The sequence below is a fragment of the Pocillopora verrucosa genome, chromosome 3 (genome assembly GCF_036669915.1).
Source record: "Pocillopora verrucosa isolate sample1 chromosome 3, ASM3666991v2, whole genome shotgun sequence".
Lineage (NCBI taxonomy): Eukaryota > Metazoa > Cnidaria > Anthozoa > Scleractinia > Pocilloporidae > Pocillopora > Pocillopora verrucosa.
Genome location: NC_089314.1, coordinates 31,234,372 through 31,255,672, shown reverse-complemented (window position 1 = coordinate 31,255,672; position 21,301 = coordinate 31,234,372). Strand labels below are relative to the sequence as shown.

The window sequence follows — 21,301 nt, the reverse complement described above, 5'->3', positions numbered from 1 at the left end:
GGTGCTGACTCAAGAACTTTCCAAAATATCTCTACATACAAAGAAATAGATTGTGGTTATGTACTCCAAATAGCAGGTCACATCAGTCTTCTGTAAGGAAGTAGCAGAAATTTCTGTGGTGGTTTTGGTGGATGGAGAGAAACATCCACCAAAACCACTTTATTCTATGTGTTAAGAGTTATGATAATCATTATGAACGTTTGGTCGGTCAGCAATTGTGCACCATAAAAAATAATTAGCCAGAGCACTAACTGCTAATTAGTGGTATAAATCTTTTGTCTCCCTGAACATCTAACAATGGCTATAGATAAAATTTAAAAAATATATTGTTGATGGTTTTGGTCAAAGTTTTGGTGGATGTTCCCTAATGACATCCACCAAAACTACGTAACATCTAAGCACCTTTTAAATACGTGAAATATCTGCATAAAATTGCGTAAAATGTTTTATAATACTACAATCGAACAATAAATTAATACTTACCATTTCTTTAGTAAAAAGTTTTGACGCAATTTCCCAAACAAATAATACACTTGGGTCATCGGGATAAGTCGGCATGTTGTCGTAGCTTCGTAATTTTTTTCCATCATTCCATCTCAGTCCCTCTCGACCAAGGTGGTTTTGGTGGATGGAATCTAATGCTGACCGGTTCTTGACACACTGAACACTCGAGCGATCATGCGGAACAAAGATCACTGTTGTGTTCCTAAGTGCAATAACAATAGATCAAAAGTGCAGTCTAATATAACCTTTCATCAATTCCCGAAAGACAAAGACTTAAGAAGACAGTGGATTATAAAAATTAAGCGTGATGTCGGCCGGTCCTTCAAGGTAAATGGCCTTTTATATATCATAGTTCAGTTTAGCGTCGTTTCAGCGTTGTTTATATAGCAAACCTTATATTTTTTCCGATATCTTTCAGATAACCAACAGTACAAGAGTTTGCTCTGATCATTTTAAACCCACAGATATAAAAAAAACGCTAACAGGAAAAAGTGTACTCGTTAATGGTGCTGTACCATCCGTTTTTGAATGGACAACTTTATCAAAGAAACGAAAGTCACCAACGAAACGCGAATGCACAACACGTACTAACACAACCGAGATTGATGTCGTGGATAATATACAGCCAATCTCCTCTACAGGTATTTATTTTTTATGAAATCGTACTTTAGGCCCGCCCTAAATATTTCTAAACATGTTATTTTCTACATTCCCACAGTCGAAATTGGGCCCATCGAAGATTCAAGCGTAGACGAAAATGTCATCGATACTAGCAGCCACATGGAGGACTCCACCGTAACTACTGACACCACAATCATAACACCTACTGTCAACCTACATGATTATTTATTTACTGAACCCGAAAAGCCTGTAGAAGAGCTACTTGAGGCAGCGCAAGCTCGTATCGAACAATTAGAACAGCTGCTTTCAAAACAATCTTTTTACAGACAACTGAAAGGGATGTCAGACAAACGCGTTAGATTCCATACTGGCTTTTCGTCATTTGCTATTTTTGTGAGTACCTTCAATGCCCTTAGACCCACAGCTGAAAGTATGTTTTCATGGTCCCAAGTACAGAGAGCACGAGCAAAAAGTGGGAAAGATATAAGTAACATGAGAGACACTCTCAAGACATGCAAACTTAGCTTATTTGATCAGTTTTATTTATGCATTACTAAGCTGAGGCTGGGTACTTTTAATGAGAAACTAGCCAGTGAATTTGATATTTCTATTTCAACTGTGAGTAGAGTTTTTATTTCTTGGGTTAACTTTCTCTATTTTGTTTTGGGAACCATTCCTATATGGCCCTCTCGGGCAAAAATTGACAAACATATGCCTAAGTGTTTTAAATTGTTATATCCTAAATGCCGTGGTATTATTGATGCCTCAGAGATCAAGGTACAAGCACCATCTAGTATGGTTTTGAATAGCAATTGCTATTCATCATATAAGAGCCACACAACTTACAAAGGCAATGTTGTAATATCTCCATCTGGGGAAATTATTCATGTAAGTTCTCTTTTTGAAGGAAGTATTTCTGACAAGGAGCTTGTTAAGCAATCAGGTTTGTTGAATTTACTTGAGCCAGGTGATCAAATAATGGCTGATAAAGGATTTACTATAGAGGATCTATTAAAGCCAATAGGTTGTGGAGTAGCAATGCCTGCCTTTTTGTCAAGTAAGGGTCAATTTTCAAAGAAAGAACTTTCAACCAGTAAACAGATACATAATTTAAGAGTCCATGTGGAAAGGGCCATAAGAAGGGTGAAAGAGTTTCACTATTTTGATAAAGTTATACCTCTTACAGTAGCTGGCAGCATTAATCAAATATGGACAGTGGCATGTCTTATTACCAATTTCCAGGGGCCTTTGTTGCATGAAAAGCAATATATCTAAATATGTATACAATTGTTGTAAAATAGATGGAAGAGTAAGCATCATTTAAAGTAAAGTATGTAAGGATCTGTAATACAAATAGTACTAACAACTTTTAACAACTAAGAGTTAGTTGACATTGAGTGAGGGTACACTACGTATTAGGTCCAACCTAGGTAAGAACTATGCCATCTGTTAACATGTGATGTGGAAGGGTGAATAGTAGGGTGGCCCTATCCCCTAGGGGCACCCTTTTCGTATGTACATGGCATATTGGTTAGGCATTAAAATAAACAGTAAAATCAGTAAAAATTATATTGTTAGTACTATTTTTGTTTTACAGATTCAATGCAAGCTTTCAAACTAGCTTTTTGGAAAAAAAAATTATGAATTTAATAACTTTACATTTATTCACAAATTTCATTATTGCCAAATATTATAAAAATGCCCTTTTGGGGTTTAAATACAAAACCTGTTGAAGTCATTCATGTATTTTTATTTATCATGTTTGTACAGAATGTTCTGTTTAATAACAGTAAAAAACTATTAAATGGCTTGAAATACACCCAACTTAGTCACAGTATTTGAATGCATGATAAACAATGAAATATGTACAGCTGTTTGTAAAAATTATGGCGCTTACAATATATTACAGACATATAGGCTTAAATGAAACTGAATTATCATAAGTATTGTATTTTTGGAAAAAATACAAAAACTATTAAATTACCAATCATGAACCCAATGTTTTTAAAGTTGTGGCAATAATTTCTGCAAACAGCTGTGTAATGATAATTACTAGAACAAGTTCTGAGTCTAATTAGGTTTGACTTGTTACATTTTAACATTTTAAGAATGCTGATTCAAATGTCTTTACTCCACTTCCCACCAAACTTTGTCACACACAATTAGCTTGTTACTTAGGCACGAAGTTATTTTGTATAAGAGACATACAATAAATTATTGAACACATGTATTCAGGTGATAATCAAAAAAAAATACATTCAGTTTGTCCAGCATTTCAGAAAAGAGAAGTTCATCAAAATATACTCGTTCACAGTGAAATTCATCCTTGCAGTAAACAAAGAAATCGCACCACTGACTTCCTGTTAAACCAAGGCATCCCATAACTTGATAATAATACTTGTGTGTCTTCTTCAATGAATATGACCCATTTCGTTCATTAAACTTTAAATACTGAAGGTTATCCAGATGACTTGCTGGAGAGCACTTTATTTCTATCAGGCCCCATGGATGTTGTTCAGTGTCGTCAAACACTCTTCTGTCTGGGCTACAGCCTAGGTGTGGGAGACATGGGTTTATAAGAAAACCTACTAGGTGAGTGTCTCTGCCAAACTGTGTTTTGTACATATCAGCAGCTACCCCCTCATTTTGTATCCCATATTTCATGGCTGCAGTTTGGATTACTTTTCCCTTTAGTAAACGCGTAGAAAGGATTTCATGGTCTTTTCTTCTTGAGCATATATCTTTGAAATTTGAAGCTGTAAGCCTAAACTTCCTTAGTTCATGCCATGCTGTTGTAGTTGACTGTTCCCTTGTCTCCATTTCAAAGTCAATAGACTGTTGACCTGATATTGCAAGGGAGCTGAAGAAAAGGTCTTGTTTTTCATTGAGCACTGTATCTGGATAGCTTAAAGATGGAAAGTTGAATGCAGGTAGCTGTATGTTAATATTGCTCTTAACTTTCAATGGCTGTTGATAGCTTATGACACAGCCTTTTGGCACCTTTCCAAAGGCCGAGTCTACTAAAATTGGAGGCTCACTTTGTTCATCTTCCCATATTCTCATAAATCCAGGTTGATTGTTGAGATTTTCAAACTGTGGCGACAGCACACTAGTCAAGTCAAGGCTACTTAATGATTGCTGGAAGGGTTTGTAGATCGTGCTTGCCACACCACACACCTTTCTCTTCTTTTTAGGTTCATGCAATTTATCTTTTGGCTTTGACTTTTGTATAATCAAATCTGTCACTGGCCTTGCTTTAATGCCCTCTTTACGACTGGGGATATGCCATCTCTGCAAAAAAATAATATACAAATATACTATATGAATTCAAAATTGCTTATTGTGTTATGTTTAAAAACAGCAGTGTGATTAAAAGGAGTTTTTAAGGAAAAATATTGGTAAGATACAGTCAAATCTCTATACATTAATGACTGTTTTTTCTTATTGTTTATCATCAAATCTATTATTATTATTATTAAATTTTACCTGTGCCTTTGATGTTTTAGAAACCATTGGCGGGACACTTTTTAAGCCTAATAGCTGGAAATGGGCAAGAGTATAGAGCAATCCAAGAACATGATGGCAAAGACCTTGTCCAGCAGCACAACTACACATATACTTGTTGATGCTAGCCTCAATAGAGGAGCTCTCGAACACAACAGACAACTTGTGAGGATCTTCGTTCTTTTTCATACTTCTGAAGCATTTAGCCCGAGCCACTACTCCTGAATCCTCTTCCTTGCAAAGTTTTACTGTTAAAAACCGAGAAAAAAGAGTTAAAACTCAAAACACTGAGCACAGAAACAAAATATTGGAAAGACAGTCAAACAAAGAAAGCTACCACGAGGTCAACGAGGCTCACCTTCAATATCGTGAATATATTCTTCGTGAAAGAATTTATATCCTCTTGTTACAGTGGCTTTGATCGGTAGGTTCTTCTCAGCAAAATCCTCAACAAAAGAGTTTGTAACTTTGGGTATTTTTGTTATATTTTTGTGCCAAAATTCGAGTTCAACGCTATCGCTACTAGTCGCCATTTTGTTTGTGAACTTACCACGCGTGGCCTCGACCTCATGTACAATATTCAATGACGTAATCCAAGATGGCGGGCCGTGACAAAGGCGAATGTGTGAGGACATAACCACAACGGAAGACACGACTGCAACGCTACATTTGGTCACAAAGTACATCAAGAGCAGACCTTTTTTCAGGTTTAATGGTGTAAACACCGCCTATTGTTTTACCAGCTTTGTAAAGGTTCCAAATGTTTGGCGATCTACCCGAACAAGACAATCAATCAAAGTGTATCTCTTTTTACAAGGGCATCACTTCAAGTTCATTAATTAAAAGTCATACATTTCTATTTAACATCTCTGCTTACTCATGCAGATGTAAGAGCTGACAGTGTTGATACCGAGTAAGCGCCGGCGTTCTCGTCACAGTCGTCAGTACCGGCGGTGCACTCATCGATATCTAGAAAAAAAAAAGGTGGTTAGCTCTGTTTGAAGTGATGTAACTCGAAATTGGACTGCATACATTAATGGCTACAAACAGAGAGAATAGAAACACAAAAGAAAATGAAGATACGATGAACAAGCAAATCAGTCAAGTGTTTGGACAAAAACCTTCCATTCCCATGTCGCAATAAACCAACACGGCCTTCTCAGATCCACCTAGATCCAACCAGTATTGTTTGCTGATGACGGCTTTGCTTTCACTCGCTATTATTTCCTGACACGACACAGCAGGCAGTTCTGGAATAGATCCCAGAGAAGCTGTGATAGAAATGAGACAAAATGTTACAAGCCTTAGCTATTAATTTTTCTAGTTAAACAGAACTGTGATAGCAGGTTTCACTTAAAGCACATTACGTACCTCTGCCAAAAATACCTACTTGGTAAAACCGAGAGTCTGCGAGGAAACTCACAGGGTTTGCCTCTTTGGTTCGGTTATTCAGTTCACAAAACTTTTCTCCGATTACGTAATTATAACTCTGGCACCTGGTCTTTCGTTCACAGCAGATGTCACACTCATGTGAACTTCTTGATGAAAAATCCCTGCAGAGCCATTCCACCTATACTCGTTTCTTGTCTGCATTGTGCGTCAGCAGATACCGCGACACACAGAGAACCAACACACCGTCCACCACATGTCATCACTTAACTGAAAAACATCCATGACATAAAACAAACGAAAAAACTAAACAATCTCTTCAATTTTCCGTGATGTAGCTTATTCCATGGGCTAAAGTTTAAAATGGGGCTCTCCTAGTTTTATAAAAGTTACTTTGTTAAACTTCAATGCGAATGGACGAAAGATAATCGAGCAGCGGAAGATTAAGACGAAAATTGTTAGCGAGTCGAACTCGTCAACAAAGCTGTAAATAATTAATGTAAGTAAGTAACAGAGGAAAAAAGAAACACAGTAAGAAAAGAATTCCTTTTATAATAGAAAAGAAACCGATGATTCCCTCCAATAGTTGTTTACAAGAGAATTTCAACTCTTGCTTTTTACCTGTGTTTAAACAAGAAATTTCATGTTAAGCTGATCCCTCTTAAACTTTTCAGTGATTATTAACTATGAGCTAATATTTACCTCAACGGTGGCATTTTTCCAGCTTGAGTAGCTGAATTATACTACTGAAGTATTTTTCCCATTACTCAGCTGTGAAATTGCAAAAAAAAAAAAAAAAAACGTAGAACCCTGAGATGCGCGGCAATAACAAGAGGATAATCGCACGTAGGTTTTTTATCATCGAAACACTGAGCTAATCAATGTTATACGTATTCTGATAGCCAATTAAAGGTCGATGTAAAAAAAATGTTACGAAACAAAATTGTTATAACAAACTGAGGTAAGAAATTGCTTCGTGACCTACTGATAAACATTGCTGAGAAAAGTTTCATTGCTTTGAGAAGTAGTTAAGAACAATTCTCAGTATAGATCGACTTCATTTACTCTCCATAACAGGAGACACCGGAAACTCACTCATTTTTTTTTTTTGGCTCATCGTGGTCGTTTAATGTGGAGAAAAGTGTGTCTGTTTTTCTCCGTTGGCCTCTTGATGGCCATCGTATCCGCAGATGGACAATGCAGAAAGGAAACGAGTATAAGCGGAATGACTCTGGAAGGATTCGTCTTCAAGAAGTTCTCAGTAACAGCCATCCACGAGTGTGACATCAGCTGTGAGAGAGAAATCAGATGCCAGAGTTACAATTACGTATTCGGAGAAAAGCACTGTGAACTGAATAACCGGACCGAAGAGGCAAGGCCTGAGAATTTCCAACCAGACCCTGCTCGGTTTTACCGCGTACGTTTAGTCGACAGAGGTATGCATTAGATATCATAGCTATTCTCGGTAGAGTCTGGTTGTGTGCAGTCGAAGTTATAGTAAGCAAGAGAAGCTATGGTTAATTAATGCTTGTACTGTTTTATCTACTTTATATAACAGCTCCTTTGGGATCCAGTCCAGAAGTGTCTGCAGTGTCATGTCGGGAAATAAAAGCGAGTGAAGGAAAAAATGTTATTAGCAAGAAATATTGGTTGGATTTAAATGGATCTGGACAGGCAGTTTTGGTTTATTGCGACATGGAAATTGAAGGTTTTCATTCACAACTGGATTACTCGTTAATTTGAAACATGTTTTTTTGTGATCTGTGTTTTTGTTTTATGAGGTTTCGTTCCTTATCATCTGGGCTTGTTCCTTGAAAAACCCATTCACTTAACGTGCCCTAATAGCTGATTTTCCTTCATCGTTATTTATCCAGCATCGAGAAACAAAAATTCAAACAATTTAAGATATAAGGAGAGGAAACAGGATAAATTAAATCTCGCGCTTTTTTTCCTTAAAATTGTTAGAAATTAAAACAGGGATTTTAAAATGTCACGACAGTGAACTTCCAGAAAACGGTGAGTTAAAAATATAAACGTGGCTGAATTACTGTAGAAGTTTCCCGGCCGCTCTAAGAGCGCATAGAACATGGTGATTTCAAGTCTTTGTTTTTCACAGAAACGCTGAGAAATGACAAAGTTTTGAAAGAAATGGTACAGAGTTTTAAAAGCACGTGCTGAGCTATTGTTGGGTTCAATAGGAAGACTCCTCAATGTTTTTCCTCAACGTTGGCGCGCGCGCCAGCGTAATGTTTTTCCAGAAAAATTTAATGTTTTGCTTTTCAAGGTCACTATACGCTATCAAAAGGCGATGAGCAAGGTTCAGACTATCGTTTGTTGTAGTAAATATTAACAAAATGATTTTCGTTATCAAGGCTCCACAAAGGGAGGCGCTCGCCAGTGATAATTTGGCTTTACCTTCGATTTTCTTCAATTTACTGCGGTGAAATCTCTCAAAATTTTCACAGTTTGTGAAATTTGTCTTGCCGATCATTTAAAAGCTGAAAAAAAAATTGGGGTTACAAAGGAAGTTTCATCGCTATTTGCAATTTTGTGTTTTCTTCCTCCATCTCAAATTTGGTCTTATGAATTTTTTTTTATCCACAGGGACTAGGAAGGGCGCGAATATGTTTAACGGTCTAGCAAATCTTCGGAAATTCCAACGATGGAAACGCGATCAATCTTGCTCGAAAGATCCCTATTTTCTTTGTTGCAAAACATTACGTAATGGACTAAGACTTCGCCAAGATCTATATCTGAGCATGCGTAAACTTTCGAAGCTGTCGCCTATTAGCAATCTTTCCCACGGTGTTTTCTTTTCAGTTGACCTCTTTTTCAGGCGTAGAAGGCCTATGAATATTACGGGTGCAGTTGCCGGAAACCTTAGATTCCGTTACAGAAAAACTGCATTGAGTTAAAGTGTTTCTAGCACATCTTTGCAAATAATAATCGTCCGATCGTATCGAGCCTCAATGTTTTTTTTTTGCATGTTGACACTTTTAAAGCTTGCGCTATGTTCGCGCCCAGATCTTGGGCAGTCAAAAAATCCAATAGAGCCTATTTAAATCTTTTGTTTCGCTAATTTCTTGTTGCCATGTCCGTCGTATCTTTCTTTAACTAGAACCACTACTTGGAACTTACGGGGCCCAATGGGACATGGGATTGCATAAATATAGTTAATCTCTCGCACCGCTCCCCCCTCTTCTGTGAAGGCTAATACTGATGTAATTCACAATCAGAGACAAAAAACTCTTAAAGTCGCTTCAGTGTTATTATTCCTCCATATTTTAAGTACCAAACTAGTGCATCCTAAAGGTTGGGGAATGTGTCGTTCCCCAAAAAGCTATAATCTTTCTCTTGACTGTTCTCCATGCCTAGGGCTTTTTTAATAGCCCCTACCGCAACACTGGACATTTTCAGTCATCGAACATTCGAGAAATAGGCTTCTGATCGTCGATTAGTAGACCTCTCACCGGCTTCCTTTGTTGAAAGCTTCAAACTTTGTAGCGGACAAAAAAATTAGCGCGTGTGCCGCGGAGGTGTTGAGATTTTAGGGGTATCATCTTATTAAGAAGGAAAGCTGATAAAAGCTGCTAGATGTAAAAAGTAAATCCGTCTTCGTGGCTATTGTTAAAATTCCTCTCCGTGGGTCAGCTTAATTCAGTTTAAACTGTACAGCCTTAACTTTATGCCGTATTTTCTTTTTGTTGTTGTCATATTCTGTAGAAAAAGCCGTCGATCTTGCTTTTGTAATCGGTGCGTCTGGAGCTCAAGCTTCTTCAGTCTTTGCAAGAATGGTAACCATCTTGAAGAACTTTGTTGATGAATATGCAGTATCTGAGGACAAAACTCGTGTTGCTCTGGTGGACTACAATGGTCCTGCGATCGCCAAGGTCTTCTTCAATGATGACTACAACAAAGCCAACTTTACGAGTTTCGTAGGCGGCATACCTGGCCCTGGGGGCCAACCAGGCACACTAAGCGCTGCTTTTACAAAAGTACGAGATGAAGTTTTCACAACTCAAAAAGGCGAGCGGCCATTTGCGGAGAATATTCTTGTTGTGCTGACCCAGGAAAACTTTGATGAGAATTCTTCTGAGATCAGGACCGAGATCACCAATTTTAGAAGCAATGCAGTGAAGATCATTGTATTTGCTATTACGGAGGAGGTGGGCATAGACAAGTGGAAGAAGATCTCCTCGGGGATCAACCTCATAGTTACACCCGAGCCAAGTAAAGACATAGAGGAGGCAAAGAAACTGCCACATGCTGCGAGTAAAGGTGGGTCAATCTGTTTTTAAAAGAGTCCGTTTTAGTCTCAAAGAAAAAAAAACGAGGCAGGATATTTTTGCCAACATCAGCGGTTTTCGTTTTAATCCCATCTGTCCACTCGTCTGCGTCTTCATTTGAAATGCATACGATTCGGTGCGTTTTTTACCCGTTTTTCATATTAAAACGCTCGCCAACTCGGATGGAAGCGACTGTATGGGACACTTTCTCGACATTGTTTTCTTTTAGCTGTTTTTCGTTTGAGTTGATTTTAGGATTGCAGTATACGTGGCAACCTAAGCAATTTTGAATTTGATTTTGATATCAATTCTAAACAGAGTTTCGCAGCTGTGCAGAGGTGAAAACATTCGGGTACTTTTCTGACGGCCATTACCTCCTTCACGTAAGCGACGGCTGTAAAGACCCAACTAGAATTTACTGTCATAATATGGCATATAACACGCCGCAAGAGTTCATCACCCTGGAGTCTGGTACTGAGAACAACTTTGCTATTGTGTATGCCCAGAGGCTCCAATATCCTAGTGGCGGCTGCAGTGGGGCTGTGCAATCAACTCTGTACAAAGATCGAGGCACTACTTACTTCAGCAAAGTGCGCCTTGATATAACAACCATGAAAATTCTAAGCAATGTTTTCACATTTGCGCAGACGCAGGAGGGTAAAGACATCTCATATGGCAAAGCTGGGGATTGTTATTCGTCTTCTAACTCCGGTGACTGCCGTAAGGGTCAGTTTAAGGTTGATTTGAGAGGGACGAGACTTCACGTTCGGGACGATGTGACCTGGAAAGTTTTGGTATACCCGACTAGTTTGACGATGCAGGACTACCAGAAGTCGCGTGATGGTGCAGTGGTGTTTGCCAAGTGTGGAGGTTGGTGTGGTACATGTGAGCCGTCAGGGGGATTTATCATACTGGAGCCTCTGTGTTCCATTCCTGCTGGTAGGTATAAATCATGTTTGTCTTAGTTACCTCTGGAATAGCTTTCATAACACAACTGGCCATGAAATTAATAAAAAGATTTCGTGTTGCGGTGGGTCCGTTCAGTTACAGATCACAGATGACGTCAAAATGTGGTAAGAATAAAAACGTGGTACTCGAGGTTTGGTCTGTGATCTCTTACTGTACTGACCCACGGCGATGGTCACGTCGTCTATGCGTCTGTCCTCCAACAGACGACGAAATGCGAGTAGGATCCAGTTTATCGTATAAATTTCAATATTGTTATAACTTCCTTGTTCCACGAACTGACACTTCCCCCTGTGCGATTGTCTATCGGTCTGTCTATTTGAATGCCTTTCGGAGGCCAATTTACACCATCAACTCAGCAGGTAAAACCAAGTAAAATTATTCTTACATGTTTGCCTTCTTGCAGTTTTGTTTGCCTCCAATTCTGTGTCAGGAATCCAATATTTAAATGCCAGTGGGTGTAAATATCTAAAATTGTAATTTGCTGAGATAAAGTGAAAGTCTTAATATAACTTATCACTACACAGGTTCCTTACTGGCTGTGAATGAAGACTGATGCCTTCAGGTGCGCGATTCTGGAACTGACAGAATTAGTAACTGCATTTCAACAGAGTCGGAAAGGCCATCTAATTGATCCTCACCAGAAAAAAAAAGTAGTTCACTTATAATGACCAGGACTGAAGGAGGTCACTCTACCGATAGGGATTACTATAAACTACAGTTTCACGCTCATAACCTAGAACTTGGTTTTATTTCTACTACCATGGTATGTAAACACAAGTGTCCACGTAATAGTCTTTAAATTTATATTTAGAACAAAGACAGATGAGAATACTATTCCAAACCCCTACACCCAGTCTTGAAAAAGAAGTTTTCATTGCATTCTCTGTTCTCGCATGTTTAAGATAAAGATTACTAGTCACTGAGGACCTTGTAGAATAGTGGTGTTTTCCTGGAGAATAACTAAATATTTCTTAAATGTAAGTAGGTGTTAGATCGTTGACGAAATTATGCATTAAAGAACAGATTGTTTTAAAATAGATAAGATGAAGAGGAAGAATGTTTGACAAGTTGAACAAAGGTACCGCATGAGATCTAAAGGGTTTGAAAAACATCGCGCGGAGAGCACGTTTTTACGAAACCAAAACCATCTCCAAATTTGTTTGGGCAGCTCGGCCTCAGACTCACGCGGCAACCCCATAAGACAAGTGAGATTGAATAAGAGATTGATAGATGTTAAGCAATACAGTTTGTAGGACAAAACGTCTCAATCTTGATAATATGCGTAAAGACTTGCTAATTTTCGATGAAATAAATGCAATGTGTTGATTCCAGGATAATTTGAATCGATAAGGACACCAAGGTATTTTACGTATTCTCTCCGTTCCAGAGAGACAATAGAATTGGTGCTTTAGTCAAAGAAATTTATGTTCACTTCATAATCAACACGTTTTTGATACGGTCTAAACAAAACAAAAAGTGAGACTTTTTTACTTTAAGAGATAACGTATTTATCAGCCATTTTCTCACATTCTTCACTCCTCGTGAATGGTTACTTCGAGGGATCTGAAACTCTTATCAGCATAAAGCAAGTGGGTGTGTTTTCAGCAAGTAAGAAAGAGATGTCATTCATGTACAGCAAGAACAGTAAAGGTCCTAAGCCGGACTGATCCTTGTGGCACACAATAGAGACAACACTCTATCTAAGATACGTAGGTGCCGACTTGAATAGTTTGATGTCGATCATTTAGATAAAAGGAAAACCAGATATTTGCTACTCCACGGATTCTGTAACGTGCGAGTTTTTGCAATAAGATTGACTATGTCTAATGCGTTCTTGAGATCAATAAAAATGCTACACGAGAATAACCTCCATCAATATTGCGCTGGATTCCGTTGACAATGTCAATGAGTGCATGCTGTGTGAAGCATTTTTCCCGAAACCATGCTGATGATGGTACAATGTATGGTGTTTATCCAGAAAAGATTTTGAGCGGTTATAAATAAGTTTCCCAAAGATACGATTAAATATTGACAAGAGGGAGATTGGCCTGTAATTGCTCGGGTCCAATTCATCAATTCTACACACTGTGACTGAAAAGAATGATGGAAAGTTTCCACTGGTCAGTAAGTTCGAAATGTAAGTACAGAAAGCCTAAAAAATAGGAAAATGTCGAAATTTTGCAGTTTTTCAGTCGTCTTCTCTGGTGACCAAATTTTCACAGGATGAAAACTTGGTCACGGAATGACTCAAAGGAACCAATGAAAATGTAAGGCCCCATTAGGGAGGGCGGGTATCCCGTATCCTCAGTTTGACTTTTTGGCCTAAATATCTTGTATCCCGTCAATATTCCCGTGGTTTGTATCTCGAGTATCCATATCCCGATGATTTTTTATTCAGATATTTAGATTCCGGACAACCCTTATTAAGGCCAGCTTATACGTATATTACATCTGTCTTGTTGATCATTCAAATTCAAACATTTATGTGGCAATCGGAGGCTGGTTTAAGAACGAATACGAACGAGAAAAAAATCAAACCAAAAAGGCTATGCTGGAACAGTTGGAAGGAAATCGTTCATACGTTGTTAGCGATATTAAACATGAAAGGCTTATTTGGCACTGATCGAGATTACGTCGTTGTTCTAAGTCAATAGTGAATAATAGCTAAGCTGTCAGCCGAAGGTTATTTGAGGAAAAGGGACATAGTTGTCCAGAAGTCCGCCAGTATCATTTTCATCTCTGTCCTCCCCAAGGAGTTATTACTTCTCCAGCGATACCATGTCACTCCGTCGAATTATGAGCGCTTTCCATGATAATAGAAGCCATTCAAGCCAGAGGAGTAACAGGCACCATACCACAAGGCTCCTTGATTGTTAATGGCGCAGTTTCTGTCCCCGCTATGCTCATCATTATCTTGATCTTGAGTAGTCCATGGCCGGCCCAGCATTTCCTAACAAAATGGCACATGAAATGAATAATTATTTATGATATTATGAGCAATAGGCGATAAAAACAGAACAATGCAGTATGCGTCATGAAATCTTGTGATAAAGAAAGGTTGGCTCCTACTTACAATTAAGATCTTTAAAATTTTAAAAATTCAAACCCACAAAGATACTGAGCTAAAATCAACTGCCACCAGAACCAGTAAACAAAATTAAATTCTGAAATATCTGAACTGAACAATTAACCCTAAAAAATCAAATGTAAGTACACTCTATTTTATTTTTCAAGTGGAGGTTACTTGATTGCATCAGCCGTCCCGTCATTCTTTACGTACGCATAACCAAGTCGATGTCAGAGAGATGGAAATGATAAGATTCATTCATAGAGCTATAAAAGCAAACACTGGCAGGCTAAGCAAGCTTAGATTGATCTCGTGGACATGCACGACGGTATCGGTGTAAAACTTGTTTCGTTTTTGGGTAAATGATGCTGCGAAGAGCGAAGGAGTAAGGAATCTTTCATAATATTCACACTGCCCCCATTAATTACGAAACTTAGGGATTTACCTGAATAAGAATCAAAGATCAGCTCGTATTTGTTATTCTCACTCATGACACCAAACATGTTATACTCAGCAAAGGCAGTATTTATCTGAGGTCAGACGGTAGATCATGTCCAGTCTCAGCCAATATACTCGCCACTCACATTACCAAAGCAACCTTTTCTGTCGAGTCCTCAATTTCGTAGAAATACCATGGTATTTTTTTAAAAACTTAACAATACATCGATGGCAGAATAGCTCATTGCTCACAAATTCTTCTCCACATTTGTGACAGAACATCGTAATACACCTGGTACAATTTAGTCCGTTCGCGCAGTGACTCCAGGTCGACCTAGTGCATCCCGAGATCTCGCCTTACCTCTAAATCCTTTATAAAATTTTCGATGTGTTCATATGAGAGGGCGGCCTGGCTCGGTTACCGAGATCTCGGTTTTCCAACCGGGATCTCGGTAAGCGGGCTGGAAAATTTTGCCATATGAACACTTGATTCCGGTTACCGGGATGAATTCTTCGCAACAGCGCATGCGTTTAATGGTCGATGACGTAGGGTTTGGTGAAATATATGGTCTCAACTCTGCAACGAGGTTCACAAAAGAGGTTCTTGACATTCTGAAGTTTTCTTTCCAACATTCTTCAGGTGCAGTTCCTGTCCAAATGTTTTCCCACCACGAGTCAGTTCGACCAGGCTTATACCAACACGTTCGAATGCTTCGGTTCAAGCATCTTTGCTTTATTCGTTTCAACCTTCGTCACGAATAATTTCGCTTCCGAAACAAGGCGGCCCGAATGGCATCGTTTTGCTTTGCCTGATGAATTTTCCACATCATTAGCAACCCGTTTAACTGCAGTGATACAGCTAGAAGGGTTGCCAAAGCCATGATAGGCGTAAAAGAAATAACTCGGTTGTGTTTCGCCATCTATTTTTGTTTTTCTAATTTCGCGCCAAAACTCGTCCCTAGGATCTTCGGCCTTTTCTCATCTCGGAAACCGGCTGAATTTTCCCATACGAACCCAAGGCGAAATTCGTCCTGGTAAGCGGGCCAGCCCGGTTAACCGGGTTCATACGAAGAGGCCTAAAGTGTTGACTACTGGCGCAAGTGTCACGTGACATAATATTTTTCTTGATTTGCGAAAATTTTTTGGATTTGGAAAGATTCTTGGATTGAGAGGCATTTTCTATTCATGAAAGTTATTTATGGATCTATGAATTAAACCAGGACTTGAAATTGATTTCTCTGTTTGACAAACTTTTCAAAAGCGATTTGTCCAAAAGATATCCATTCTAAATATTTCTTCGCATTTGCAAAATATTTTTGGATTGTCCCTTTTCGGCTTACGTAGTTTCAGCAACCAGTAACAAGCTTAATAAAAGGTTACAATTTCCCCGAAATGCTCATGCCAAAATGAGCCAACTTCTCTTAACTGTTCTGGTTGATACCAGGTACTTTGAAATGAACTTCTGACCAAAAAGTTGTCTATGTTTTTGTCGCGTTTGAATGAAATTAGTGCAGGGTTGTGAAAAGATCGTACCAGTCTCTCAATCGTTTTGAGGTGATTTAAAGTTTTTAAGAATGATAGACCTGTGTGGTTGTGAGGGTGAAGTGTGAGAGTGAGTGGAATGCCATCGGTATTTTCCCTCTGTGCCATTTGTAGTGCCGGACTGTCGATCAATTTGCCGGGCGCGGTGGTGGCCCGCTTCAAACGCGACAAAAACATAGACAGCTTTTCGGGCTTGCAGATAAAACGTCAGATTTGAAACTCTTGACGGTGGCTAATTTACGTTATCAACGCAGTTGATGATACAAAATTGCCTTGTTATACTCTCCTACCGGCTCAGCACGTCAGTTTCTCTGGGAACTTACCCCCTTTATAAATAGCAACCCTTTTCATCGACAGCGTTCTTCCCCCGAAGCCATGCGCGTTGATTATCAAGATGGCGGATTCTTGTGTAGTTCGATCTCGTAGACATCAATATCTATGGGAAAGTTTGGTCGATATTGGAGAACTTGAAGACGAAGCTTAAGCAATATCTATGGGAAAGTTTGGTCGATATTGGAGAACTTGAAGACGAAGCTAAACCGAACAGGTGAGTAGACGAGGTCTTAATTCGCATAGAAACCGAAAATTAAGCAAAGTGACGGTCTGTCGGCTAGATTTTTCGCTAATTATAACTAGGGCCTTCGACAAGTTCTCTTGAAAAAGACTCTGACCACTGCATCTCTTGAGTTTAAAAGGAACTGCCATCATTTTCAGTGGACAATATTTTTGCGAAGGAATTTGTCCTTTTTCTGGAACGGCAAAAGAGACTTGTGTCGCTTTTTGACTTGATAACAGCGTGATTACAACATTTAAGTAACAAAAACAATCTCTCTACCTTTTGCAAAGAACTTAAGTGAATAATTTGATAACGAATGAACGATCTCATATCTGTACAAAACTGTACAGTGTGTCGTTGTAAATCAATTATGGTTCCGTAATCGTGAATTAGGTGACGAGTAGAAGTTGACATGAAGTGTTATCAATCTTGCGTCCGCTGTTCTACTTTGAAAATACTCTTTGCTTTATATCTTGAAATAAAAAAGATACCAAAATAAAATTTTCCGAAATTATTAGATCTTTATTTTCTCTACTAGATATGAAATTTCAGGAAATTGAAAAATATGACTTTTTTCCCTTCTATGATACCTTTGCAAGCACAATGAGATAGAATTAACTACATGCAGAAATTAAACTATTCTCCTGTGCTGGTTTTATAAGATAAATTTGCATTAGAAACAGGATTTTTATAGTATCCCCACTAACTGCGAGGAGGGGGGCACTTATTTTACATTTTGGCCTAGGGTGTGTGTGCTTGGGGGGAGAATGCTTATTCAAGGAAATACAGTCCTTTCATATGATTTTATGCTGCAAACTACATTGCAGACATTAAACAGAGTTATACCATTTCACAAGTCAACTTTGAGCTCAAGTCAAGCTCCAGTCACAAGTCAAGTTTGAGTCAACTTAAATTTTTCCCCTCTTTGAAAAATAACATTGTAAGGCAATATGCTATTATTTTAGCCACCAAAAAGTTAAAACAAGAAATGGAAACCTGATCATTTAATGAATTTTTTTACTTTTCACTTCAATTGAAAGAGCTTGTTTCATCTGGTTTGATTTCACTGCATACAAAAAATTCTTGCATTCTAAATTGTTGCTGAGGGCTCTTAGATCTCTCTCCACCTTACAGAATTGTCACAAAGTTTACAAAATGTTTTAAAGGCTGTTATTGTCCATCTTATAGAATTGTTGCAGAGTTTTCAAAATGTTTCAAAGGCTGTTATTGTCCACTAAGACATATTAAAAACCTGGTGGAAACCATAACTGAAGCTCTGACAAGGAAGATATTTAACTCGCTAACTTTCAACTTCTTTTTCATGCATACTACTCAGTCCATATTATACATTTTGTATTCTACACATTATTATGTGATCATTTTGAAACATGGCTCACTTTACAAGTTTTGAGCAAGTGAAACCCGTATACCACAAGAAAATCAAATAAAGTTAAACTTGATCATTCTGGTGAATCCCTGTGGATGCAACATGACAGTCAAGTACTAGAAATTGGTTTTACACTGCAAGTCTTGGTGGTTTGTTGTAGCATAAGGACTTCTGCCTCAGTTTTGTGAAATAAAGGAAAAAAAGTTGGAATCTCTGGGGGAAATCGGTAGATACTCTGGAATGTTAACTTTCATAAACTGAGCTGTGAATCCATGCTGAATTAACCCTCGCAAATGGCTGTGAAAAACGTTTTAAGCTTACGGTAAAACAAAGTGTTCTTGATTCCCTGGTACGTCATTTTGACAAATATCAAATAAAAACAACAAAGAAGAAAAACAATTTGAATTGACTCGAACTTGACTTGTGACATGAACTTAACTTGTGACTCAAACTTTACTTGTGATATGGTATAATTCCTTTAAACAACAGTTGTTTAAAGGAATTATACCAAGTCAAGTCAAGTTCATGTCACAAGTCAAGTTCGAGTCAATTCAAATTGTTTTTCTTCTTTGTTGTTTTTATTTGATATGTATCAAAATGACGTACCAGGGAATCAAGAACACTTTGTTTCACCGTAAGCTTAAAACGTTTTTCACGGCCATTTGCGAGGGTTAATTCAGCATGGATTCACAGCTCAGTTTATGAAAGTTAACATTCCAGAGTATCTACCGATTTCCCCCAGAGATTCCAACTTTTTTTCCTTTATTTCACAAAACTGAGGCAGAAGTCCTTATACTACAACAAACCACCAAGACTTGCAGTGTAAAACCAATTTCTAGTACTTGACTGTCATGTTGCATCCACAGGGATTCACCAGAATGATCAAGTTTAACTTGTCAGTTACTGACATGGCTGCCACTATTTGATTCAAAATTCACCTTTTCAGCATTAGATTAATCCAAGCCAGAATGCTTCATGTTACATTCTTCGCATCCTCTCAATGGGTAGCAAAATAATAATGTGCTTGATATATAATCTTGAAAACATATGATCAAACGAAGAAGTCAATTTTGAGCAAAGATTAACACTTCAGGACAGTGTGAAATTATTTATGACAACTTAGTGAAGCCAAAGTTCAGACATGGGTAGTGAGTGGTTGACTCTATGTCTGAACTATTGCAGTTTGTTTACATCAAAAGTTGTGACACCCAACTTGTAAAATCTGATGCCAAAAAGGTGAACTGTGTGAAAAGGATGGAATTTTTCATGTTCCACACAAAATCAATCATTTACATATTTAATGTATCTGAGCTGAGATAAACATGTACTTAAAAATCTTGAAGTAAATTTATCCAATGGAAAAAAATTCTTGTATTTTCATAAAATGCATCAGTAATTAGTGATTGCTGCTTTTTATAGAAATTTGAGAGGGAATCTTAATGAAGGTTTTCTTCTAAAAGTTCCCCAAAAGCTTAGTTTTGCAAAATAAAAAGTGTACAACTTCTTCCTCTTCTTCAATTTTCCCAAAGTATGACAATAAAGTTAGTTGAACCCTTTGGCAAGGTAAATCTGTTTCAGTAATTCAGCTAGACCCAGTCCAAGTACTGGAAATAACTGTTAAAGTCAGCCAACTTTGAAAATTTGGCCCTAATTTTTTCTTAATCATAGCAGTTTCAGAAAGCTTTTATGCTTGAATTGCCTGCCACAGTATCTCACTGATATGTGCAAATGTCTGGCATATGTCTGCCTTTCTGTCTATAAAATAGATATGATAGGATAGTGCTATCATTAGCAATTGATTCTCCTGCTAAATAGAACTTGGACTAAGTACAAGTTCAAGACTTCTCACCAATCACATAATTGTAACTCGGGCAACTGATTTCTCTTTCACAGCTGATGTCACACTTGTGGATGGCTGTTAATTGTAACTTCTTGAAGACCAATCCTTGCAGAGCCATTCCTTTCATGCTCCACACAATGGCCATCACCTCAAGAGGCCGACAATCAAGAACACTCTTCCACATTTAATGACTACAATAGAATAAAGATTGAGCGCATAACTTAATGTTACCCTAACTATGCCTTGTCTGCTTGTTGTGGAGAGAAAATCAAGCCAATCGATACACAAAGTTATTTTTCATGGAATTCATCTCTGTGCTTTGATTTGTTTTCTTTTGTCTTAGTCGTATTTTATTTGGCTTCCAAGTTCCACTGATTTTAAGAACATAGTAAAGCTGAACAGATCTCCTCCTATTTGGCCAAAAGTTTAAATAAATAGCCAAGCTGGAACTTATTCAAGCAAATGTGAGACATTCATTTTATGTCATTCACATTTCAAGCTGTTTTAGGTACTATAGCAGTGGTTTGAGGGGTGAAGAAGAATTTTGTCTTATTATTGGGAGGGAAATCATTTTATCTGACATATGGTAAGGGTTTTAAGAGGGATGCTGCATACCTCCACTTTTTTTTACTATGTTGTCATGATTATGTGGCAGTGAAGTGAGGTTTCAGAAGTGATTTTCAGAAGGCTACACCCTCCCCTTACTCCCTCCCCATTGCTTTCAAGTGGTGACTGATATAGAGGATAAATAGATCACAACACAAAGTATAAATCCATTTAGAACATTTATTCTACACTAATAAATTTGGGAGTCCAGGCTCCATTTACAAATACTTGTAAGTAAAAATTTTAACTGTCTACAAGTCTGATGCTTCATCCTCTGATTTTGCACAGCAACTTATTGACATATTATTACATTATTTGAGAAACAGGCCTTAAATATATACAAAAATATACTAATATTTACATCAACTGCAGAAACTCCCCAAAAAAATTTTCAAACTAGTATGACATAAATCTCACATCACTAACCTCCCAAAAGAACTTTTCTTCGAAGCGCCACGAGTTTACGTACAGTTTCGGTAGGATTTCAATAGCAGTAAATTTGAAACTACTTGAATAGGATCGCTTCGATCAGAAGAAAAATCGAGCACTAAAACAAATGTGTTGTATCCTACAATCTGCACTACATTAACTC

General features: G+C 38.0%; 4 protein-coding genes across 11 annotated transcripts in view; 3 read left to right on the top strand and 1 right to left on the bottom strand.

Moving 5' to 3' along the window:
- The window catches only part of LOC136279400 (ubiquitin carboxyl-terminal hydrolase 10-like), a 150,110-nt gene that overhangs the window by 40,532 nt on the left and 88,277 nt on the right, over positions 1-21,301 (top strand). The gene's annotated exons all lie outside the window — the stretch shown is intronic.
- LOC136279401 (uncharacterized) lies at positions 679-2,400 on the top strand. The gene is made up of 3 exons (XM_066163077.1): positions 679-831; positions 923-1,145; positions 1,223-2,400. Exons 1-3 carry the CDS (start codon positions 679-681, stop codon positions 2,398-2,400), a joined length of 1,554 nt encoding a protein of 517 aa, XP_066019174.1.
- Positions 3,327-5,185, bottom strand: LOC131781319 (uncharacterized). The gene is made up of 3 exons (XM_066163078.1): positions 4,988-5,185; positions 4,612-4,877; positions 3,327-4,416 (listed from the first exon to the last, which is right to left on the bottom strand). Exons 1-3 carry the CDS (start codon positions 5,160-5,162, stop codon positions 3,340-3,342), a joined length of 1,518 nt encoding a protein of 505 aa, XP_066019175.1. The 5' UTR covers positions 5,163-5,185; the 3' UTR covers positions 3,327-3,339.
- LOC136279425 (A disintegrin and metalloproteinase with thrombospondin motifs 9-like) lies at positions 10,210-11,876 on the top strand. Its single transcript, XM_066163126.1, has 3 exons — positions 10,210-10,296; positions 10,623-11,243; positions 11,798-11,876. Exons 2-3 carry the CDS (start codon positions 10,733-10,735, stop codon positions 11,824-11,826), a joined length of 540 nt encoding a protein of 179 aa, XP_066019223.1. The 5' UTR covers positions 10,210-10,296; positions 10,623-10,732; the 3' UTR covers positions 11,827-11,876.